The sequence below is a fragment of the Neopelma chrysocephalum genome, unplaced genomic scaffold, assembly GCF_003984885.1.
Source record: "Neopelma chrysocephalum unplaced genomic scaffold, ASM398488v2 Primary Assembly neopelma1_75, whole genome shotgun sequence".
Lineage (NCBI taxonomy): Eukaryota > Metazoa > Chordata > Aves > Passeriformes > Pipridae > Neopelma > Neopelma chrysocephalum.
Genome location: NW_020897736.1, coordinates 12,829,236 through 12,854,004, shown reverse-complemented (window position 1 = coordinate 12,854,004; position 24,769 = coordinate 12,829,236). Strand labels below are relative to the sequence as shown.

The 24,769-nt window shown below is 38.8% G+C and overlaps 1 protein-coding gene across 10 annotated transcripts in view; it reads left to right on the top strand.

Moving 5' to 3' along the window:
* The window catches only part of DENND4A (DENN domain containing 4A), a 50,978-nt gene extending 26,340 nt beyond the window's left edge, over positions 1-24,638 (top strand). For 4 of the 10 annotated variants that reach the window (XM_027688448.1, XM_027688449.1, XM_027688451.1 and 1 more), the window contains exons 12-33: positions 699-799; positions 2,204-2,422; positions 2,648-2,793; positions 5,762-5,895; positions 6,748-6,883; positions 7,358-7,564; positions 7,651-7,779; positions 8,028-8,169; positions 10,196-10,315; positions 11,702-11,842; positions 12,477-13,576; positions 14,371-14,581; positions 15,676-15,773; positions 16,752-16,927; positions 17,040-17,186; positions 17,621-17,834; positions 18,086-18,340; positions 18,822-18,939; positions 19,096-19,122; positions 19,604-19,766; positions 20,695-20,759; positions 20,958-24,638. In XM_027688448.1, the coding sequence (XP_027544249.1) occupies positions 699-799; positions 2,204-2,422; positions 2,648-2,793; positions 5,762-5,895; positions 6,748-6,883; positions 7,358-7,564; positions 7,651-7,779; positions 8,028-8,169; positions 10,196-10,315; positions 11,702-11,842; positions 12,477-13,576; positions 14,371-14,581; positions 15,676-15,773; positions 16,752-16,927; positions 17,040-17,186; positions 17,621-17,834; positions 18,086-18,340; positions 18,822-18,939; positions 19,096-19,122; positions 19,604-19,766; positions 20,695-20,759; positions 20,958-21,094 (4,186 nt within the window). In that variant the 3' untranslated portion in view covers positions 21,095-24,638. The remainder of the gene's footprint in view (positions 1-698; positions 800-2,203; positions 2,423-2,647; positions 2,794-5,761; positions 5,896-6,747; positions 6,884-7,357; positions 7,565-7,650; positions 7,780-8,027; positions 8,170-10,195; positions 10,316-11,701; positions 11,843-12,476; positions 13,577-14,370; positions 14,582-15,675; positions 15,774-16,751; positions 16,928-17,039; positions 17,187-17,620; positions 17,835-18,085; positions 18,341-18,821; positions 18,940-19,095; positions 19,123-19,603; positions 19,767-20,694; positions 20,760-20,957) is intronic. The other 6 variants (XM_027688454.1, XM_027688453.1, XM_027688452.1 and 3 more) reach the window with 6 other exon arrangements.
* The last annotated feature ends 131 nt before the right edge of the window (positions 24,639-24,769 follow it).

Genomic DNA, 24,769 nt, shown 5'->3' with positions numbered 1-24,769 from the left:
CATGTTTTTTTACATTTCTTCTGATGTTTGTCTAATTAACTACAAATTCATTAGTTGAAAATAATTCTAGTTATTGTTTTCATTCTACTTTTAACTGATTTTTCTATGCATTTTTTAGAACATGTTAATTCTGTTTCATCATAGGGGAAAAAAGTATCAATCAAATGTTTACAACTTTTGCAACTTTGTAACTTAAAGGGCATGAGGCTTCCTGGTGCTCTATTGATAAAGAACACTGGAATTTGTTTTATCATGATAATTATCATGATAATTAAGTCCAAATCTATATGCACTAAACAGAAAGCAGTTACCATATCAGATTAATTTTGGGTTACTTCATGTGTTCTAGTCACTCTCTCCATGCAATTTAAGTAATTACAGCTCAAATCATGGCATGAGTGGTGGTTGCTGATGCAGTGACAGGGGATTAATACCATTAATCCATCTTTTGTGAGTTGTGGCTGGATTGATTTCAGTGCTGGATTGTGGCAGTGTAATGATCATCCTGAAATATGGGGCATTGGTTGGATGGCTCTGATCCAACCTCCACACAGTAAATCAAATTTGACTTTGTTAGTTGATTTTCAGTCCTGTTTTAATGGAGTAAATTTGGTATATTCTCCAGTTTCTCTGGTGGGGTGGAATATCCTCTGAACACATTCCAGTGTACCCTCATGCTCTGTTTTTTTCCTTTCCAGAACTGGAGACAAGAAAACTCTTGCATGGAAGATCTTACCAAAGAAACCTTGTAAAAACCTGATGAACACTTTAAATACTTTATATCAGCAACTGGCAGAGTGTGAGTAGGAAAGTACAATAATAAGGTTTATGTTGGATGTGTGTGCCACATTAGGAGATAAATAGCTAATTAAATATGTTCTGAAGTCACCAGTTCCACTAAACATTTTTTTTAGTACAGAAGGCCAAAACCTAATAAAGGCCTTTTTTTTGTCTTCAAAGTCTGATCATATCTTGACAATTGAGGCAACTTTGACACTCAAGCTAATAGTACTTTACCTAAAATTTGAAGATGATAATAATACATTTAAACCCCCAGTGTTTATAAATGTTTAAGGCACAATTACTCTACATTTCTACGTAAAAACTGGTTGTTGATAGGTTCCTCAAATATTGCAGAGCAAGGTTTGTTGAACCTTGATGTGAGAAGCAGAAATACGGATAGAGATGATGGTAGTGTAATTCATTAAAATGAAATACTCTTTTTTTAAAGGCTTTTTACACCTTTGTGGCTACTGAGGTCATTGGAATTAAGTTGTGTCCTGATTAGAATGTACAGAACCAGAAGTTTATTGGGATGTGCTGCACAAGGAAGGGTATAACTGATAGGTGATGAAAATCACCTGTTCCTTCAGAATTTTGATATATTTTATGTAAGGCCATTTTTCTAAAAAAATTTAGGCCTTATGTTCTCTATGTAAAAATAGAGTGGTAGTGATCTTAAATTCTTGTTGCAGAGTAGGTTGCTTAAACATGATATCAGTGTAAGGTTGGCTGTAATTATATATAAATGTGGAGAGACAATAATGAAACCATCCTTGCACTTTGCTGAGACATAACTAGAATATTACTATAGCAGTGAAGTCTTAGCTTTAAAACGTTGATACAAATACCTAAATTTAAGAATAGAGATTTTTCTAGGTCTTTTTTAAAAAAGCTTTCTCTCTGTTTCAGCATTTTGCAGTGTTGTATTTTAATGGCTCCACTTTGCATCTGGGTGGTGTTTTTCTGCATATATAGGTATTTAATGTGCATTATCTGCTCTTTGGGAGCACTTTGAAATGAAAGGCACTATTAAAAAAAAACAAGTAACACATCCCAATTTTGTGTTTGGCCTAAAATGTGTTTCTTTAGTCAGCTCTTGTATAGATTTTCACATGTTCTTACAACCAGCTTTCTTAGAGGGCTTTTTAAAGCTCTGTCTATGCTTGTTCTCTCTGCTGTAGTAATTACTTACAGGATAAGTATATCCTGCTTTTGGTGTTATCCAAAATTGCATGAGTTATATAAGGTCAAGCAGAATCCATTGTTGCATATCATGAGTGAATTGACATATATTTTAATCTAGTCTAAACTTAATGGGGTTCAGTAATCAGTGAATTTAGTAGGATAAAGAGAATATTTTTTACCAATGTTGAGGGGGGGAAAAAGGGAGGAAACCATTATAATGCTGTTTTGTTCACAGTGCAACAGCGACCTAGAGAAGATGCATTAATGGAATTGGCAATGAATGACTATGATTTTAATTCTGGGAAGAAGTTGCATCTGTTGGATTTGGAGATCCAGGAAGCATTTCTGTGTTTCATGGCTTCAATACTGAAAGGTTACAGGTCTTATCTCAGGCCGATAACAGAGGCACCCTCTGAAACAGCCACGGACGCAAGTTCTCTCTTTGAACTACAAGGTGAGAAGCTACAAACTTGGTTTGTGTATATTAATTCATTATTTTAGATTTGCTCTTACATAAAGAATAAAAACATTTATGTGTTGGTGTTGTAAATGGTGGTGAAAATGTAAGTGCAGGCAAAATTATGCAGAAAGGTTATTGCTCGTGAGTGGAATTTGTGCTGGCTTTTTGGTCAACTCTTCTGTTCTGGGCATTCTGACTTGCTTCTGATTTCCTTTACAGGTTTCCTCAAGAGTCGGGACCGTTCACATCAGAAGTTTTACACCCTGATGACCAAAACCCAGATGTTCATTCGCTTCATTGAGGAATGTTCCTTTGTCAGCGACAAGGACGCCAGCCTTGCCTTCTTTGATGACTGTGTGGATAAGGTAAGTCTTGGTGTGCACAGAGCTTCGAACTTCTGCTGGTGGTTACATTACCTGATACAGGACAAGCAGATTATATTTGAAGTGCAAGTCTATTTATATTTTTCCTTTTACTTCCTTTTTTTTCTAGTCTCTGTAGCCTTCCATTTTCCTTGTTTGTCAGGCTTTGTTTCATTTTCTGCTTCAAATTCTTGACTGTAAATAAAATATGAGAACATATATGTCAGCTTCTGAAATACTGTCCCATTGTGAGAAGTGCAAGAAGAACTGAACTGAAACCCACAGTCTTATATCCCTGTTTTTATGAATATTACAAGAAATTCCACCCCCAGTTGCCATCTTACAGGCTACCTGTAACACTATTCTGGGACACTGCTGTTTAAACAGAGTGCAGTTATCTGGGATTTCCTGGAAAGTAGGTCACCTGCTGTTTGTTCCACGGGAATTAACACTGAAAACTGATAACTGCTATTTACAGTTCATATTTATGGATATCTTTAATGTGGAAGTGCAAGAGAGCTGTTTTGAAAAGAAATCTGAAAGAAGTAAAGTTTAAGTCTGAGAGAAATGTAAAAGCATAGTCTAATGCTCTTCATAGCTTTTGCTACTCTCAATATTTTAGTAGGAGTAGCTCTCAAAACTCTGCTTTCCAGTTCTGCAGCATGACTTGCAGGAATTCATGCGTTATAAATTGAATTAATTGCAAACATTTCTGTAATGTAGAGTCGATTATCCTATAGCTCAGTTAAAAACTCTCCAACATGCAGTGCTTGCTTTGCTGTGCCAGTTTGGGCTTAAAAACACAAGATCTCATAGACAGAAATACCTCAGTGACTGAACCATTGAGCTGTGCTTGGTTTCCATTGTGCTACAGTTCAGTTCTCTGGCCAGAGTTAAATGGGATTTTTATTCAGAATGCAATGACTTTTTAAGTGTCAAATTCTACCTGTTACGTTCCATTTCACAGAATGGTTTATGAGGGTGCTGAAGTTGATGCCCTCATTGTAATTATCTGGTCTGGGAATTCAGACAGCTCTTCCAGAACAAAAAAAAAAGTCATGCTTAGCTTGGTGCTGGCACTGTGAGCCTGCACATAACCTGTAGAGCTGTTGGGGCTTTCACCTTTTCTACAAGGTTAAGTAGCCATTCTTACAGCTGAAACAGAGACTTGTCTGTTCCAGTGCCAGTTATTTTGCTCCTTGATGCCCTGGACAGCTTCTTTCCACTGTAAAAAACTGCTCATGGCAGTGCTGTGAGAACAAATTTTACAGGAAGCGCTTGTACTTCTCCAGCTTCTCTTTCTGGCACTGAGGATTTCATTCAGTTTTATTGAAGGGCCAACTGCTTCTGTGCCAGTGGTAACTGTGGGGAAACTGAGGCCCTGGCAGTACTATGCTTTTAGAATTGCTTGTGAAACCAGGTTTTCATTGATATGAGGGTTCCCCTGTAGGATTTCTTTGAACAATGATATGTTTGCCTCATCTTCTCTTTCCTGCTTCTTCTTAATTTCTCTTATTTCTGATACTCTGCTTACAAGTAGCGTGCACAGTAAAATATTGAAGTATACCAAGGATTGCTGTACCAACTAGAGCTTTAGCCAAGACCAGATACCAACACTGAATTATTCCAATAAAGTCAATATTTATTTATATATTAATGCCTTTCACTGGGTGACCCAGGACCTGGCAGAGTAGGCATGAAGGAGTGGTGTCATGGGTTGGAAGGTGATACAACACCTTCTTATGGGCAGTTACAGGCCACTGGGTTGAGACAAATTTCATGTACTGTGAAATTAGTTATCTATAAAATATCTTCTAAGCCCTGCCTCAAATAATTTGGAAGAATAGTTTAAGCTGTAATCTCTTCTGCATGTTATTTGGTCCTAGACAGCAGCAGCAGAGATTGTAATTGTAATTGATTGCCCATTTTGCTGGACTGAAAGATCTGGGGTAATTGTCTCACAAGTTTTCATTTTCCCAGGAATTCAAAAATTATCTCAATTCCATACATATTTAAGCTACTGGCTGGATTATATTTCACTGGTGAGACTTGTAGCTGTGGGGTTTTTACGTCCTTAGAAGTATTTAAATTGCCAAGCAAGGTTTAGTTTATTGCTGCTTCTCAGCAGCCATATGTTCCTTCTCCTTGGCTGCTTCAATTTGTTAATACTTTCCATCTGTCTCACGCAGCAAAATGTGTAATTAAGGACACCTCTTTGTATGTTTATCAAACTTTAAATATTCGAGAATTTTACTGAAACTACTTGATATGTTTGCACCTCACTGAAGGAGATAACTGTGGAAAATGCTGCTTCTTGTACATTAGTTCTCTGTTGCCAAACTCTTAAGGCATGGAAAACATGCATTCTTGGATTCCACAGGTTGCTTCTTCAATTCTTTGAAATAATATACCATTTGGCTGTAATTTGGTTACCATTTAAATTAGAAAACCAAAGTTACATCCATCCCCCTTTAATTTTAGTAAGGTCACACATTTTTATTCCCTTATCTCTTTGAAAGCATTTGTATTTGTGCAGTCTCTGCAAATAATCAAGACATTAATGATCCTGTAAATGACTGCAATTGCTGGATGGTGGTGTGTGTAGGTTCTGTGTACATCAGACAATTGGATAAGGCTTGGTATTGTTTGCAGTGGTTAAAATAGAGAGGCTAGAAAATAGCTCTTAAAAATAGATTTCAAGTTACTGCTGCAGTTGGAAACATAGTTCTAGAAATGTATGCAGAAGGATTAATCTCTTTGTACTGCTTGTATTTAGCTGAGAACAGTCAATTCAGACTGTTCATAAAACTTGGATTATTGGGTTGGGGTAGAGTTTACAAAAAAGACGCAGCACTCAGAGCTCTCAATACAACTGTGCAAGGTGTCCTTCCTTTTAGGATGCTGTTCTTTGTAACAGCAGAAAACACAGTGCTGCTGGTAGCATCTTTCTCTTTTAACTTCCCTTCTCCAGGTGGATACGGACAAAACTGGGGAAACGCGACTGATCGAGCTGGATGAGTCCTACAAGAGCGAGCACACGGTTTTCATAACCCCCCCTGAGATCCCTCCTCTGCCAAACGGGGAGGAGCACCCCCTGCAATACAGGTGAGCTCAGCACACAGCAGGATGCTGCCCAAAATCCTGACAGTTGCCCTTGGACAGTGTAGTTTCTGGGTTCTTGTGACAAAATTTTTCCGGTCCCTTTGTGTTGCTCAGGTAAAAACATGTTTGTAAAATGCCTGGTGTGCCAGCTCCTTTGAAGTTTTAATTCTGTGTGTGTGCACATGGAAGCAATGATGATAAAGCTGGCTGTGTGATCGCAGTACCTGGTGCTGGCTCTTGCCACCTTTTAAGCTTAAAATTGAAATAATTGGACCCAGTCTGTTGGGCTGCTGCTACTATTGATGGTGATACAACCTGCAGATACTCTTTGCAAAAAGAGTATATCACAGAATCACTGAAAACTGCTGTTACTAATTTAGTAATTGTGTCAAATGGGTTTGTCTATTGGTTTCCTTATTAATTCTGAGAAACGTTCTTATATCTAATCTTACTTAATATTTTGGATAGTTTGATATTGTTCATATTGATTTCTATAAACCTCTGTCATGTGATGCTCACTAGGGACTAAGCCACACAGATTATTTTCTTTTCTTAACTAGAATCAATACTAATGCATTTGACACATTAATTAAAGAAAATGCTATGACAGCAAATGTATTTATCAATTTAAGTTGCTTATGCTGAATAACAGTTTAAGAGACTGTGCAGGCGTATGAAATCATGCAGAGGGATTAGTAAACCACTTTGTCAACCATGTCTTTAAAGGTTTACTTTAGTGTGTTTTATTTCCTGTGAAGCTTCTGGTGCAACTGTAATTGATTTCCTTTGCTATTATGTGCCATGTTTTGCTTTGGATTTGACTTACAGGTCTTAAGTGTTGCATTTCTTTTACAGCTATAATGGATTTCCAGTACTAAAACTAGAATTGTTTGAACGACCTGAAGGATTTCTCACAGCACCAAATAACAAACTGTCCTCAAAAGCCAGTAGCCCCAACAGCCCATCACCAATGTTCAGGAGAACTAAACAGGTACTTGCAGGTATTCTTGGAGCATGAGGTGCTTTGGAAAGGGCCAAGTTGAGTGTGGCTGTAAATCCTGACTGGTTCTTCACTGATTCAGTGACTGTGCTGATTGTTCTTTTGTGTTGAATTGTGCTTCTTGTCTGCATCATATCCTACAGGGCCCCTGTGCACATTGCCACTTGCAAACTGTAGGGCTTCCACGTCTGCTTCTTTTCACTATCCAGAGCTTTTAGGGGGGCTCTAAATTTTGAAGTAATAGATAGAAATTTAAAGAAATGCAAGGTTTTATCCCTGGAATATTGCACAGCAACTGTTTTGGTATCACTCACTCTGCTTTCATTCTTTCCCACTTTGACTACTTTGTTGATAGTAATACTGCATTTTCTATCTAGAACATGCATGCTACATGTTCTGTTTTTAACATGTAAGTTTGTGTCATGTACATATAAATACAGACAAATAATCTGTGTTTCTTTCCAGGAAATCAAATCTGCACATAAGATTGCTAAGAAGTACTCATCCATCCCCCAGATGTGGTCCAGGTGTTTGCTGCGTCACTGCTACGGCCTTTGGTTCATCTGCCTGCCTGCCTATGTCAAAGTCTGCCACTCCAAAGTCAGGGCTCTGAGAACTGCCTATGATGTGCTGCAGAAAATGCACACCAAAAAAATAGACCCACCTGATGAGGTAAAAACAAGTCAACCCCGAAATTCCAGAGGGTAGCCCTTGGGTTTTGCTGAGGGGAACACACGTTTGACTCACTGTATTTCCAGGTGTGCTACCGGGTCCTCATGCAGCTCTGTGGGCAGTATGGGCAGCCTGTGCTGGCTGTGAGGGTGCTCTTTGAGATGCAGAAGGCTGGCATTGACCCCAATGCCATCACTTATGGCTACTACAATAAGGTAAGAGTTTTTGGAACAGGGTGAGGGGGAAAAAATATGTGATTTTATCCAGGCAAATAGAAACGAGCAGAATAAGGGAGCAGTTCAGGTGTCATTCTGTCATTTCTAGTGATGGGAAGAAATACAAGACAGAATAATTGTGTGGTCTTTGTTTTTGTAAGTGTAGAAATCTGCTGTATAACTGCCAGTGTAACTCAGTTTGAAATTGAAGTTAATGACTTGATTTGTCCTTGATGTTTCCAAACTAGGCTGTTCTGGAGAGTACCTGGCCTTCCAGCAATCGAGGTGGCTACTTCCTGTGGATGAAACTCCGGAACGTTGTTTTAGGAATAGCACAGTTTAAAAAAGCATTGAAAAAGCTGCCAGCAAGCACCACACATACACATCCTGGTAGAGTATTCACATCCTTCTCTTTTTTTATTTCTGTGCTGATGAGAAAGTTATTCCAAAAATCTTTCTTTTGCGGGTTTGATAGAAGCATTTTAGAGAAAAAAATAATAATTCCTGCATAATTTTTAGAAAAGTCTCTTCTTTTTATCTTTGAATCTGAAAATCTCCTTTTTATTTATTAGTTGTTCAGGAGACAATATGAACATGAAATTGGTGATAATTAATCAAATTCATACAATAACCAGTCTCATAACTGGCAGAAGCTTCTGCCCAGCCTTGCTTTTTTTTTTTGTTTTTCCCTTTTTTTGACCTAAGTTAAGAGGCAACTAGAACTAGTCCTTGAGTTTGCAGTGCTGTTTGCAGGTTCTGTGTACCAACTGCAGTGATAATTTTTATTTTTATGTAGAATATAGTACAGTATCTGAGGCTTTCCTTTTCCTTCCAGTAAAGATTTACGTGATGTGAACATGAAATGGTTCTATGGCCGTGCCTGTAGTTTGTCTTTTCCATAGGTGCTACTTTACATGATATTTATAACTTACTGCCAGTAAAGCAAGATAATACATTGTAAACTACCAGCAATATAGTTTAGCTGTAGTTGACCTTGGAAGGCCTTTACAACATACACACAAAAATATATGAAGATCATCTGACTCATCTTTCAAAGTCCTCCAGTGATTCCAGATATGTACAGATAAATCTTTGCCCCGACAAACAGAACAGATATGATGGCCTTATGGCAAGATTATTTCTCTTAGACCCCAGAGACTTCAGTCCTACTTCTGGCTCTATCATTAACCTTCTGGATGACCTTGAACAAATTTGTTTTATTTCTGCCTGTTCTTCACGAAGGTGACCTTCCTGATAAACCACTTTTTTGAAACCCAGCCATGCAAAGTGTCATATAAGAGCTTAGCAATGCTGGTTACAACTCAGACCATGTAAAACAAGGAAGTGTAATTAGTCCTTCACTAGGTAAACTTCCATTTATGTAGTTAATACTATTTGCTTTTGACATCACCTGATTTTTCAAGATTACTTTGCATGAAAGCACCTAGGTAGAATGTGTGCTGACTCCTCAGGTAACCCCAAAAACTGCTCCATAAATTCCAGAATATTTTGCTATCTTTACAGTAGCAACAAGGTTTTTGCCCTCTCTGTAGACATTCAGAGCAGTATCTGTAGGGAAAAGAGGGGAGGGAGCTTTGAGCCATGTTGGACCCTCTTGATCTGGGAGAGGTGTTTGCTGGTACCACCTAAACTGCAGGAGAGTAAATCCCCTGATGCTGGGGGACTGCTGGGGACTGACCTGGATAAAGGACGTGGAGTGTATGTGACTTGAAATGCTCCCTTGGTTTCTGTCCATTATAAATCCTTATTTATCTGCTTAGTTAATTTGCTTTGTAACACCCTGGAAGATGAGTCACCATGTTGGTGTGAAGTAAATTTGGTTCTTGAAATCACTCAGACTATATTGGTCATACCTGGGGTAGTGTTTTGTCTTAAGAATGACCCCATAAGTGTCTTGAATAATTGCAGGGGTTTTTTTGGGTGATGTTATTTTTATTTTAATCTTGTTTTGCACACAAGCTCATGGTTCCTCTGCATTGTTTCAGGGGTTTTTTTTGCTTTCTAGAATAAACCCATGAGAATTAGATGCATTAACTATGCTAAAATCAAACAATGTTTAGATGCCTCTTAGGTTCTTGAAAAGATGCTACATTTTGATCAAATAAACCAGGCAACAGAATCAAAGCCAAGCAGTGCTTTAGTTCAGTATTTAATCAGAAATGTTGCCAATTACCCTTTAATTTCATCCTGTGAAGCATCACTTCAATGTTTATACTGTGAAAGAAAGCCAATCCTTTTTCTTTTTTTGGTGTGTGTTGAAATGTTCACTGTTAATTAGAATGTACTTGATAAGAGGCCTTTGAATTACTGTGGATATTCAATTTATTCTGTTGAACAATGTCACAGTATTAAATACCATAATTGTCTTTATTCTGCCATCACCCTGCTATGATAGGGGGACTTTCAGACACTGGCAATAACACATCATTCAAAGAAGAAGCCAAGCAAGGGAAAGCTTGTCTTCAAGACATCCAAGAACAAAAGGAGGACAAGAGAGAGAGTGACTCCAGTTCTTGTACGTATCTTGTGAACACAGATATCTGGTTCATTTGGGATAAATAGGGATTTCAGCAAGAGCTAAGTGGGACAGCTGATTTTCTGCACTGAGTGTGTGTGATAATGCCCATTTATGCCCTGCCTTAAGTTCTTTCTCTAAACGTAATTTTCTGGATGTCTGATAGTTTCACTTTGAAAATTACAGTTCTTTTTTTTTCTCTCCTCTGTTTCAAATAAGTGATAATGGCAACATAAAGGCCTAATGATAATTATAGCTTAATGGTTTTGTCTTTTAAAAAAATTAAATTGCTTTAGAGGCATGATCTATAGAAAAGCCTTTGCTATCATTCTGTTTTCTTTATAAATCCCATAAGAGGAGAACAGCTGAGTTTTTGCAAGTCTGAGAGATCTAAATTACCCAGCTCCTTGGAAGTCTCAAAATTTAGGAGATGCATCAGAAATGAGAAGGGGTTCTTTTCTTCAGGTTTTACATCTGCTGCTCATGATCCCCTTAACTGCAGTTGAGCAGCATCAATTTTATGCAAGCATATAACAGATCAGATTGTGGAGTAAAAATGTATGAGTACTGCAGATTCCCATATATATTCATTGAAAATACTCTTCTTAATAAATGTTCCCCTAGTAATATAATTGCTTAAATTTTTCAGTGTGCTTTCCCCTACTACTTAACTATCCCATTGTCAAGTGGTGCAAAAGTATGAGGAAAATAAGGAATTAGTAAAGTTGTTTCAGTGTTTTCACCACAATCTTTCTTCTAGCACTAGCATTTCTTCAGTTTGCTTGAAAAGTTGTCTTACCCATGATCATGATTACACACATGTAAGGTTACAAACAAGTTGTTTAGGTTTAATAAAACTTCCAAGGACACAGAAAGTGTGAATTCTGATGAAACTTGTATTACCTTCAGCCATAATTAGGATATTCGTGGCTCTTTATAGTAATATGATGTGCTGAAAATGTTTTGCACTTTTGGATACAATATGATAATACTAAAGTTGCTTGAAATCCTTTAGAGCAGTAATTCTCTCTTTTGGAGAGTCACCTGAAACAAAATTTGTCTTTCCTATCTACAAGAGGTAAATATGAATACTGTAACATTTGTGTAGTGGTGGGGGTGATGAGATGAACAAGGGTGGTCTTAATCTCCACAAACACCACAAATCTTGGTATGAATTTTGGGCTCTGTGTAGAGGAGCAAATGGAACTTTCAGTTATAAAAGTAATGCTGGGAATTAAATCTCTAAATAACAGAGCCCAAGCAGGATCAGCCTGTGCATCATGGGATAGGTGCAACATGCTGCCTCCTAATCCTGATAGGTGATAGGAACTTGAGATTGAAGAGAAGTGGTTTGGATTCCCCAGAACTGTCCTTTTCTGTGTGCAGTGTCTGAAGTGGAGAGCACAAAAGGCAGTGGTGACTGCCTGCCCAAACTGAACTACCACAACTCCAGTGAGGACAAAGCCACTTCCAGCATCGTGCGGCTCAACGGCACAGTTGACAATCCCATGGCAGAAGGGAACAGGGGTGAGTGGAGGGAAAATATTTGCAGTTTTGTGTATATATTTAACTTATAACGAGCTCTAAGTAGTGAGACTGAGTTGTCCACTAAACTTTTGGTATTTTATTGGTGTGATAGCAGTGGCTGATGAAGTCTGTGGGAGTGAGTTTGTTACAGTCACCATATGTTGTGTCGGGAAGATGTGTCTGAATATTCTCCATTTCCAGATTTTTTTTCTTGTTTGCTCTGGTTTTTTTGCTGTAGTTAACATCTGCTTACAAAAATCCCAAAGTCTTGTTATTTTCTTATAACCTCCAGCAACTAATAAATTCCTTCAGCATGGAAAAGAAGTTTCTATGCAGTGCAATTAAAAGAAACTTGGAGGCATTTTCACAAGTCTTCTTGATGGTGTCTCTCAATACTCTTGACTTGTATGATTTATTCACTCAATAAAACAATAAATGTTTTATTGTCTCTGTCCCTTCCTAAAAGTTATGACCATGGTCAGCTCAGCATTTCAACCCCTAGCACAATCATAGTGAATTCCATCTCTGTGTTAGAAAATGTTTGAAAGATGAGGCAAATTTGCATTCCTTTGTACTTTTGTTCAGTTTTCTTGTACAGCAACAAATAGAGCACCTTGTTTCATCTGTTTTTCAGAGAGTTCTGTGGGATTGCTGTTTACGTCACCTTTTGAGGATGCCAGTGAAGCAGAAGTTATAAAAAGTAAATCCTTAAGAAAGAGACATAAAAGTGCAGTAGAGCCTGATTTAAGGGAGATACCTTGGGAAAGCAGGAGCAGGACCCTGAGTGGGGATGGCCTGGTGGGACTCATGATGAACAGAATCAATCAGGAAGCAAACCCTGGAGAAATGGTTGAAAAACTGGGAGCTGATGCCAAAATCCTGTCTAGTGCATTACAGAAAAGCATAAGGCCAAAAACTCTTAATATCAGAACTTCCTCTTTAGGATCTAAGAGAGAAAGCCTGGAGAAAGAATCCAGTGATGAAGATGCAGCTTTTGATTGCAGTTTTACAGATAAAACAGAGTCTCCTGTTATCTTTGATCTGGAAGACCTGGATGCAGAACCAGAAACTCCTACAGCACCTCCAGTGAAATCCTCCAGTGAGAAATCCAGGAGGCTGCAAAGGAAAAGCAGCTTTCCAGTAAAGCCAGTTGAAAAGACAGATGTTGAGACTGGATTTGACCCACTGTCTCTGCTGGTTGCTGAGACAGAACAGCAGAAAGAGGATGATGAGGAGGAGGATGATAGAAGTGTTTCCACTCCCTCTGCAAGAAGAGATTTGGCTGAAGAAATTGTGATGTACATGAACAACATGAGCAGCCCTTTGTCCAGTCGTGCCCCAAGCATTGAGTTGCAAAAACCCTACGATGACAGAAATGCTAATAAAAAGAGCCCCACAATCATCCAGCCTTGTAGGAGGTCCAGCCTTCCCCCAAACTCGCCAAGGCCACCCAGTCTTACCAAATCCAAGAGTTACCAGGCAAAAAATGAAGAAAGGCCAAGGGACAGGCTTTGGTCCTCCCCAGCTTATTCCCCACACAGTCCAGCCAGGGAGCAGCCACAGGATACAACCAGTGCATTAACACTGGTGTCATCACCCTCATTCAACTTGGACACTCTGTTAACACCCAAGTTCGATGTCCTAAAAAGCAGCATGTTTTCTGCTGGAAAAGGGGTTGCAGAGAAAGCAAGCAAGTGGTACTCCAAGTTTGCAATGTATGCTGCATCCTCAAAGGTAAATGTTTGTGATATAAGTTCCTATAAATTAAGGAAAAAACTTTGTAAAGCTCTAATCACTGACTCTTATCTGATAAATCCCCCATTTGAATGACATGTATCTTTAAAAACTATGTACACTTAAGCTGTTTTAATCACTCTTTCATTTACCAGGACCCTAACATTATTGTCCTGTATAAAATTGTAGTCTACCCTGGGTTTTGAGTGTGTTTATAATGAGAAAACGTAAGTCTACATTGATGTGTTGACAGAATGAAGATTGCTCTGCTTTCCCTTTTTAACCTAAAACAAGCCCACTTAAATAAACAATACTGGTTTTAAGTTTTTATTGCTTTTATGAGAAAAGGGAAATCTGCTTGGATTGATTGCCAAAGTGATTTAAGACTAGTTTTGATCTGAGGTCACTTGTCAGAATGTTCTTTGTTGCTACCAATGCAACCCAAAACCCTTGGCAATGAGGAGGGGCACAGTTGCCTTGCCTATCCTAATGTATTCCTACAGCTGATGATAATTTTTGTAGCAACGGTGGGAAAAAGTTACAGGGTTAAAATTGTTACATTTCCACTTAGTTATTTTTATTATGAGAATCTTTAAGAAAATCCTTGTGTAACTGTTTAACCCAGAGTGAAATTTGCCTTGTCTTTGCCTTGTTCTGAACACAGATCTGGGATTTTCCAGGGAGGGAGGTTCATGCTTTGAATGAACTGAGACAAAGAAGGCTGCCCCTTTCTTTTCAGGAATATTTTTGCTTTCCAGTCATTTTCTCAGTGGAATTGTGTTTTCTTCTCTCAGGATCAAAATTCAGACCGAGCAAGTGTTTCATCTCTTGGAGCTCTGGACTCAGAATCTACTTCTCTCACTGATGAAGATGTCTGCAATGATTTTGAAAGTGCTTCCCCTCAGGAGAATGCCACATCAGAAATTAAGGGCATTGGCCTCAGCAGGACAAGCCTGGACAGCTCAGCTTCCCACGATGGCTCAGCTAAACAGTTTGACCAGTGTGGTAAGAGAAGCTTTTGCATTGCATTCATCAATCTGTGACAAAATAAAACAATTCCAGTTTTAGAAGTTGCTCTTCCATAATTCTCAGTTTGAGATCATCCCAGTGATTAGTGCTTTTTCTGGAAAGAGTGAGTTTTTCCTTTCCTACCTGCAAACTATTACTCATACAGATATGTCCATGTCTATGGATTTTCTTACTGTAGAACCTTGGGTTTGGGTTTTCTTGTGGAATAGCATGCACAAATCCTGTTTCTGGATGCTACAGCTATGCAAATAGGAGACTCTTTGGGTTTTTGAGTATTCATATAGTCATCTTATTTGTGTAAGCTGTACATCTCCAGAAAATTTCTATAAAAATATTCTAATGGTGGCTTGATTGCTCTGATTTTGTTTTCTAAAAGTAATAAAAATAAATTTTTAAAAATTCTTATAATTTTCTGTAAGCCACAGTTGAAGCTGATTCTCAGACAGACTTTGTAGATTCTTTTCCCAGTCTGTGCTGGATAATTGGTCATGACTGTGGGATGAGTTTCTGTGCTGCTGTCATTATGGGGTACAATGTGTTAAGCAGAATTGGGATGAGAGGGAGATCTGTGTACTGAGATCCCTCCACTTTGCACTTAGAAGAGCATGCCTGGATCTGGCTTCCCAGTTTGTGGGATGTGGAGGAACTGGAGAGAGGCAGTGGAGGGTGACCTGGAGATGAGGGTTTTAAGGCTGAGGGGAGCTTGGCTCCATCATGGTGCCAAAGAGAAGGATCAGGGATGTCTGCAGCCACAAACAGCACCTCTTACCCTTCCCTAGTTCTTGTCCACATGGAAAGTGTGGGGATGAATTACTTACAATTTGTTTCCAAGCCACCAACTGTTGTTATCAAAGAAAACTGAACATATGGAAGTTCTGTGTTGGTAGCTTTTATTTTTGCCTTGGTTGGTGCTGGGCAGATGGCGGCCCCACACTCCACAGGGCTTACGAGTAAATCGAGTTTGTTGTCTTCCATCACACATTTTATAACTACTGCATTGTTTGGGCAGAAAAACAAGTTGCTAAAAATGCATTTTCTGAATAACTAATACTTTGGGTTTCTTCTGTTAGCAGGCTCTCTTTCAAAGTTCCCTTTACCTGACAAATCAGAGTTGATATCTTCTTGCAGTACAAGCAGTACCAGCGTGTTCCAGAACTATGCTATGGAGGTACAGGATGATTTATTGATTTTAATTGATACACTAAAAGCCTATGTCTTTAAATATAGATGTTACCTGAACCTCTGAAAAGACAACGCAGAAAGAAAGAACCGAGCCATGCAGAATTTACCATCTAAGGAGTCTTTCTGCTGTGTCTTTTGCAACCGGACTTGCCTTTCTCTTATTGGCCTTTTTAGCCACCAACGCGCTTGCAAGAAACGTGGGTAGAGCCCTTCCCAGATCTTCGTTCGCGAAGCCTAGCCATGACCTGAACCTCTGTTAAGGTTCAAAGCTTCAGACTAAACCACTGAAAGATAGATGAATATTTCTGTGGTAGAGTAGATTTGATTTCAAATCCTGCTCTAGAAAGGTCTTTATTGCAGTCACACCTTTTGGTCCTTAAAGCCCCAGTTCTCAAGAGTTTGAGAATTGGATGCCATTGAATTCAGGCATCTAAATCCCTTGTGGAGATAAATTTGTTTGAAGTGAAAATACCAAGCCTTAAATAGCACTGTGTTTAAAAATACAGAAGAGAACTAGCTATTTCTTGTTGTATTTTCTGGTAAGATCATTTTTCTTTTCACTGTTAGGCTGCTTTTGGTTGGCTCTTTCTTCTATTTCTTTATTTTGTTTGTTTTTCACTGGATTTAGAATAATGACTGGTCATTAGCATCCTTTTTCCCCCTCGTTTGTATAATAATGACAGTCATTACAGAAGTGTTTAAATTCTAATAACAATTTATGTAGCTGTGTAAATATTCCTGTGCAGTTATGTTTGCAAACAGATTACAAACGACACGTTATTGTTAATAAAAAATATTATTAAATAACTGGTTTTAATCTGAGAAGCCATAAAAGGGTGAAGTATGCAAGTGGTGTGAGGGGTGTTCACCAAAGGGCAGAGATTTTGGCTGCAGTTTTAAGTGCTTTTTGAAAGAAGAGTATTTTTGAGACCATGTTCAGTGTGTTCTGTTCCTGTGTGTGCAGGTCCTCATCTCCAGCTGCTCACGGTGTCGGACCTGTGACTGTTTGGTTCATGATGAAGAAATCATGGCAGGCTGGACAGCAGATGATTCCAACCTCAACACCACCTGTCCCTTCTGTGGCAACTTATTCCTGCCTTTTTTAAGCATAGAAATCCGAGACCTTCGGCGGCCGGGACGGTAAGAGCAGTGTCTGAGTTGTCTTCAATTTTGAATGCTCATTATTGGGAAGAGGTTTTTGTTGGGTTTGGGGTTTTTTTTAGATCAAATCAAGCTTTTTCTTTCCCTGCAGGTATTTTCTGAAGTCCAGCCCTTCCACAGAAAACATGCAGGTCCCATCCCTTTTTTCCAGTCAGAGTGGGAAGTCCTGTAACACCACAGCCACTGTTGGCCTCACTACATCTCTGATGTCTGTTCAAGAGGATATCAACTCAAATAGGTAAATGTGAATTTCCTGCATAGAAATCACTCAGGTTCTCTGTGGGATATGCATGTACTCCTTATGAACTGAAATGAATTTAATAAGACACTCTCTGAAGAGGAGAGACTGACATGAGAGAGGATCTCTTTGCTGCCTCTCCCTTGTCTCAGTTGGCTACATCAAGCTTTCTCTGCCATTTCATCCCTGATATAAAAATTCGTGTTGGCATTTGTAATTCTGCAAGTTTTATGAACTCTTTTGAGGATGTTTGTGTTCATCATCAGTGCAAGGAATAAAACTTGCACTGGAACATGAATGAGTGTGGTGGCTGACAAGGCAGAATTCGAAGTGTCAGGTCAATTATTTCCAGTTTATTTCTGTCTGTTTGTGTACGTGTTTGAGCACTCAGAGTAAGACAAAAAGATGAGATTATTTACTTTTTTCCTCTCCACTAGCAAATCTAAGCAGCATGACAATGTTTGTGCCAGAAGTATCCAGATCCCCTCAGGAAGAAGACAAAATACCTCTGGGTCAGAATGTACAAGTCACCCTGTGGCAAGGAGCATCAGTACTTTTGGTCCTTTGGAAGAAGATGGGAAGGAAAACCAGAAGATCAGCCATATCATTCCTACTGGTAGCCTGCCTGCTACTTTGCAAGGACCAACAGTGTGTAGTTTTTCTACCTTAAAAGTCATTTTTTCATGTGTGCCATAGATTAGAGAAATGTGAAACAACATTAAGTAAAGAGAACAGAATTAACCCTCCTAAATTACAGGAAATACTAAGTTGTATTATTTAAACCAATGTTAGTTGTAGCTTTTAGATGTTGGTGTGTCTCATAGGGAACAAAAGCATTTATGAGACTTTGTAAAGATAGTTACATTTGAACTAAAGGCATTATTTCTCTTTTATTCCAGGATTCCTTGGGCCTGGAATGGCGCTTGCCTAGTCCTGATCCTATAACAGTTCCTTACCTCAGTCCTCTAGTGGTCTGGAAAGAGCTTGAAAGCTTACTTGAAAATGAAGGGGATCATGCAATAACAGTGGCAGACTTTGTAGATCATCATCCCATTGTGTTCTGGAATTTGGTCTGGTATTTCAGGCGCTTGGACTTGCCCAGCAACTTACCAGGATTAATACTTTCTTCTGAGCATTGTAACAAGAACTCCAAGGTATGGAAACACTGACATATGAGAGGTGCTTGTTTTCCCATATAGGAAATCATCAGGTAACAGAGTAACTCTTAGAAATTCTTACAATATGCTGGGCCCAGTCCTGAGTTGGTGAATAATTTGTGAACTGAAGGAAAATATGTGAAACTCTGGATCTTGGGCTCGGCAGTACGTGTTTAACTCCTGCAAGTCAAACTGTAATTTGTGATCCTCAGTTTCAAAGAGGATAAGTTTCTAGTTAGTTTTATTGCTATTTGAGTAGTTAGGCACTAGAAGGAGGAGGAATTTTTGTATTTTAGGACTGTAGGAAGATACACAAAATACTATGTCACTGACAATCCCGTTCAGATTTAGCTTTCTCTAGTTTTAATAGCAAAACTTTTTACCATGAGGCCTGTAGATGTGAAGGTGTATGTTAAATACAGAAGTCCTTTGTCATGACTTTGTAATAAAATACCTTTGTGTGCATTCTCCTGTTCAGATTCCACGGAACTGCATGTCAGAGGACAGTAAATATGTTCTTATTCAGATGCTCTGGGACAATATGAAATTGCATCAGGATCCGAGGCAGCCTCTGTATATTTTGTGGAATGCTCAGAGTAAGTTCTGTTCTTGTGGGTTTTTTGGTGGTGTTTTTCTAAGAACAGTTTTCATTTTGAGCAGCTGAAGCCTGTGTGTTGAGAAAAGATGTCTTTGTGGATAGTTCACCCACGCTACAGTACTGTTTTTTGATCATACTGCTTTTTGTCTTGCAGGTCAAAATCGCACTCTTTTGTTTGAGAGTGAGTGTTCAGTTTGGTGTTGCTCTTCTCAGTCTGTGTGACTTGTTTTGGGAGGGTTCTGTTTTGGGCAGTAAACTGCTTGAACAGGTTGAGTTTGCCAGCATTTCTGTTTCAAATCATTGACCTGTGTTGCCAGTGACTTTTTCTTCATTGGGAAGGGAGGAATAAGAGGGAATACGTTTCAGTGATTCAGTTCATCCACTTAGCTCATTGCCTTATTTCTAGAATTTGCTTACTAAGAATTTTGTTGCCAGTGTTGGATCATCTGCCTGAAAGCAGCTCATGACCCATTGCAACTGTTGAGTTTTCTTATGTGCTTTCTGTGTTTTACACTGATATTCTTTTGGATTTGATGTTTTTGTTCACTACATACATGTCGATGTTTTCACAGCTTCTGTAGCTTCCCACTCTTTTTTTAACAACTTTCTACTCGCTACATGAAGACTCTATTTATTCTTACAGCATTTCTAATGTTTTTCAGCCCAGAAGTACCCAATGGTGCAGTTGTTGCAGAAGGATGATGACTCCTTTAACCAGGAGCTCTTGAGGAGTATGGTGAAGAGCATTAAGATGAATGATGTGTATGGACCGATGAGTCAGATATTGGAGAGGCTGAACAAGTGGCCACATATTAAAAGACAGAGGTAAGAGCATCAGCCTGCCTATCTGGAGCAGAATTTGGCAACAATGAGGCTGTTGTAATGTGAATTACATTTCCTTAGTGTGTTTTGCAATGAAAAAAGCACTGTTAACAACAGTGTTCTCAAATTTGTCACTCAGTCTGGTAAATAATCTTCTTTTTCATGATAACTTTCACAAACTTAGTTTCTCCAATTTTTTTATAAAATGTTGTTGCTTTTTCCTCTCCCCTTCACAGCCACTTCTTTTTCTTACCTCTGAATGAAATCAAGTAGGGAGTGTGTATGTGTGTATATTTTATTAATAAATGTTATTTATATGTTAGTGGTTTTTTTTAAATAAAAACCCTAGCCTTATTTCTAGGGTCTAAGGGTAGATTTGGGTTTTTAAGTCTTCAGTAGAGAACAGAAGAGCTAAGAGAGGTTAGGTTTCATATTTAGGAAGGTTTTTCCATTAGCAGTGGAATTAGTGAAAATTATTTCCTGTGAGTTTCTATTCCCTGGATTTACTGATTTATACTGGGATACAGAACAGTCTTGTCAACAGCTGCAGCATTGACAGGGTGTTTATTTACTTGTCTGCCTGCTTTTTCAAACTAATACGGAAATGCAGAAAAGCAAATTGGAATTTGGGAATTTGGTTGAAATTTGCCTTAAGTGCATGTTTCTCTCTACATGTACTTGGTACAACTTCCAGCATATCAGTGATTGCCTTAAGGACCTCCCATGAGTGATTTCCATATATGGGGAATCCAGGGCATTCCCCAGAGGTCAGAAGTGACAACATTTTGGAGGTGGCAACCAGGAATTATGTTCAAAATGCCTCTTTTTAAAAATAACTCATTTTTAAATGCTTCAAGCTATTTTTAATATAGATTGTTTTGTGATATGTTGTTGCAGTATATAAATTAACTTTTTATTTTTACAATTTCAGGAGCCTTTACAGAGAAATACTGTTTCTTTCACTTGTTGCCCTGGGAAGAGATAACATTGATATAGGTGAGTTTTCTCAATTATTATATGAGCACAGATGATGAGTGTGTGCAAACTAGTTATTCAGCTTTCAAAAAAAATTAGATGTGTGCCACTCTGTGGTAAGTGCCAAATAAAAAGGACTTTTATTTTTTGCTGATCAATGCAGCTGTTATGGCATTTGGGTGTTTCTGAGCACTAGGAGTTGTTTTTCCCTCCCTGCAGATGCTTTTGACAGAGAGTACAAAATGGCCTATGACCGACTCACCGCTAACCAAGTGAAGAACACTCATAATTGTGATAGACCCCCGAGCACTGGAGTGATGGAATGCAGAAAGATTTTTGGAGAACCGTACCTTTAGATATTCCTGGCTAAAGAGGTGATATCTCTGACGTGTACCTGTGTAAAATAACCACTTCAGTCACAAGGAACATCTCAGTCTTCAGTGTTGGAGAACGTGCGTGCGTGGAGGCCTCGGGAAATTGGGCCTGTCTGCGGTTGTGGAGATGGACAGAGAGGAAAACGGGCCAACTATTATTGCCCTGTTCCCTTGTCCTTTCTGCAGATCAATGTGTAGAAAGGAAGGTTCTAAACAAAATCAGTTCTTTGACTTGGGACAGCAGATTACAGCTCCCTTAAAACAAAAAGTTAAGAAAACAGGTGGACAGAAACAATGCACTGAAACTAATGTGAGCGAAGGAAATTCTTCAGAATCTATTGTTTACATAGAATATTCATGATGTTATGAAGAGCATACAAAGTTGTATTATACATATTTTAAATTGTTTATAGTAAGTTGATATTTTTTTAATTTTTTTAAATTACTGGAGTGAATTTTAAATGGACTTGCTGCATAAGCAATACAGTGCTTATTTTTTTTGCAGTACACTGCTATTTATAGTAACTTGTCCAGTTACTTTTTGAAGAGTGATTGGTTTTAAAGCAGAATAGAAAATGTTAACCTTCACCTAGACAGTACTTAAGATCCAGGATTTCTCTCATGCACACTTGGAAAACGTGTTACCACAGCAATCAGAAGGAAGGTATGGTAAAATTCTGTAAAACTCTACTAATGAACACACTGTTGTCTCTGTAAAACACTTCTGTAGAAATCTCCTCTTCCTCTCGTGTTCCCTTCCCTCCCCACTCCCCAGGAAAGGGAAAACCTGTTGAAGAGTCCTACAGATTGTTATGGAATCAGCCCATCTCAGCTGTTGGCATTTGTTGGTGTGACCTCATCCCAGATGGAACACAAAGCAAATGCAGCAGGTTCCTCACAAACCGCAGCGTTTGGAGTCTCAGTGGTTGTGTTAAAACACACTAAATATGACACATTCATAGTGCTAACCCAAAGCTCTTAACTGAAGTACATACAGCAAACCTGCTACAGGGAATGTATAGGGAATGTAACTTATTGGGGCATATTGTGCATAGTTAAATGTACTTGGAATGTTTGGTCTCTATTTCACAGGCAAAGCAACTTTTTTTTCTCTGAAGAGAAGCGCTGTGTCAGTCCTTGTGGTGGAGTCATGGCTTTTGCCTCATGTTTTCTTGTTCTAGACATTTAAAGAAATGTTCTGTGCTCTCAGTCACATAGCAACTCCTCACCAGAAGGTAGGCTACAGGGAAAATATCAGAAGTCTTGTGTGGAGGTGGGAAAACAGACATTGAACTGTATAAAACACCCTAAACAAATCATGCTTTAACAAATAGCTTTATTTTAAGTAATCTTAATGCATTTTCCAATTCTAATTTCTTTTAGTTGTTGCTGTTAGAATATTTCTAAATATCAGCTGTTACATTAGATTTTATATGGCAATCTGCCTACCAGCAGGTGTTTTTAAAAACATCTTTAGTTTGCAAGTGTAATAAACCAGCAATATTTAGTTAGGCAGAAAGTGCTAAACTTTAAAGCTCGCATTTACTCTATTAAATGAAATAGAGCGAGCCTTAGAGGCTTACATGAGAAGTAATGCTGCTATGAAGCTCTGTAACCCCCTCCCAGACCTCTGTAAAGTCCTAAGAAGACGGTACCCTAAGGAGAAAGGGTTTAAAACATGCAGAGCTGCAGGAATGTGCCGTTGATAGTTGCAAGATGCAGGATACAACTTCCATCGGGTAATGCCTCTTCTCTAACGTGCTGCTAATTATGTAGCTGACCTTTTTGAAAGTATTCCCCCACCCTGAGGTGGAGCTGGCAATGCTACCCCTCAGACCATTGTTCACATTTAATTTATTTTAACCATTTGTGATGCTCTTTGTCCTGCCATGCTTGTACAGTGTCCCTCGTGCATGAAATGGAGCTCCTTTCCTCGCCCAGGTACATGATAAACACACCCCCTTTGTTCTTCTGAACTCTTGTGAAATGACAGGCTGTCTCTGACCATATTCCCTGTGAGTAGCCCTTAGTGTGCATGGATGCTCTGCTCTGTGCAGCGGGAATGCTGCATTACCATGGATAACTCGCCTGCAGTAGTTGCTGTGTATTTAAGCTCATCCCCGTGTTCCCAGCTCCCTGCAGTTCTGCTTCCCATGCCATTTACCACTGGGGCAGCCACTGTATCATGGGACCTTCGGGCCATGAAGGAGAGAGAGCAAGTGCTTTTTCCAGAGCTGCCGTGGTGCTCAGAGGGGCTGAGCTATGACCAGGCTTCCCACCCCATCCCGGTGTGGCGGAAGCACCGAGCCCGGTCCGTCCCTGGGACACGGCACTGCCGAGATGTGTTGGTGCAGGGGATCCATCCCAGACCCAGCTTCCTTGTAAGTACTTCCAGCTGCCTTCAGACTTAGAAACCCAGCACTTTGGCCGCTTCATTCCAGTGTCCACAGTCCTGCAGTGTTACCAGACAGTAGGTGCTGCCCCAGAACAGGATTGTCCCTCAGCCTTCCAACAGTCCTTCAATATTCCTGCATCCCCAGCGTGGCACTCCTGAAGCATTGCTGATGTTCATTGGGGTGTGCTTTTGAATTACTAGATCATGTAGTGGCTCATCAAGTGACATCATTATACTTAATGAATTGTTTAATAAGGTCTGTTGCAAGTCAGTCCACTGTAGAAATATATCAAAATAGAGTTGGAATAACAATATACTATAAATGGGAAATTTTCCTCATTCAAGTCATAATGTTCCAAACATAGGTCCTGAGGTGGATAATTTTTAAGCATCATGCAATTCAGTGTTGAAACAGTTTTCAAATCTCACTGTCCTTTATTAGAAAAGCAATTTGACTATATTTTCCAATACTGCAAAGATGGATAAATAAAATATTTGAGACATATTTTCAATTTAAAATTTTGTATGAACTGAATTTTCTCCTTTTGTGTACTAAATAATGCTTATGTCCAAAACCTTAAACAAAGGTTTTACATTTGCAGTGCAATATATATTTTGCTTTACTTATGGTTCCACTGGAATAATTATTGGAGATGAAATACCGAAATGTGAATAGAAATTGTGCTGTTTCTCTGACACTGCTGTGTCCCATTTGAGAGGGTTTGCTGTTGGTACAGTTACAGCCTGATGAATTTGACTTCCACTGGCAAATTAAATGATTTGTACCCCAAGAAAGAGAAAATTCCTGCGTGCAAAATCTTTGTGTAACAAATGGGAGATGCAAACAGTAATAATAGAGAGGGGTATTTCTGGATATTATCTCACTGGGATTTAAAAATGGTACTTTGTTAGTCTGCAAGCAGCACTTTTTAAATGAATGGTTGTAGATTTGTAAATATGTAATGTTTAAATTTTATTTACCAAAAACCAGTATGTTGGATGTTTGCTTTGGTTTGTAGTTCCTTTAAAATAAGCAAAGTCAGTGTTCACAATGTTAAGTTTTTTTTCTGTCTCATCCAAAAAAAGAAGTTTTACAGTGAGTCAATAAAAAGCTTAAAATCTTTCTGTTTATGTTCATTAACATTTTATTAGATGGATTAGAAATGTCTGCAACTCTTAACTGCATTGTTTGCTCCTGTGAGGTGTTAACAATAACCCTCCCAGGTTTGTTGAGGTCAGTGGCATTTTTTCATCATGTCTGT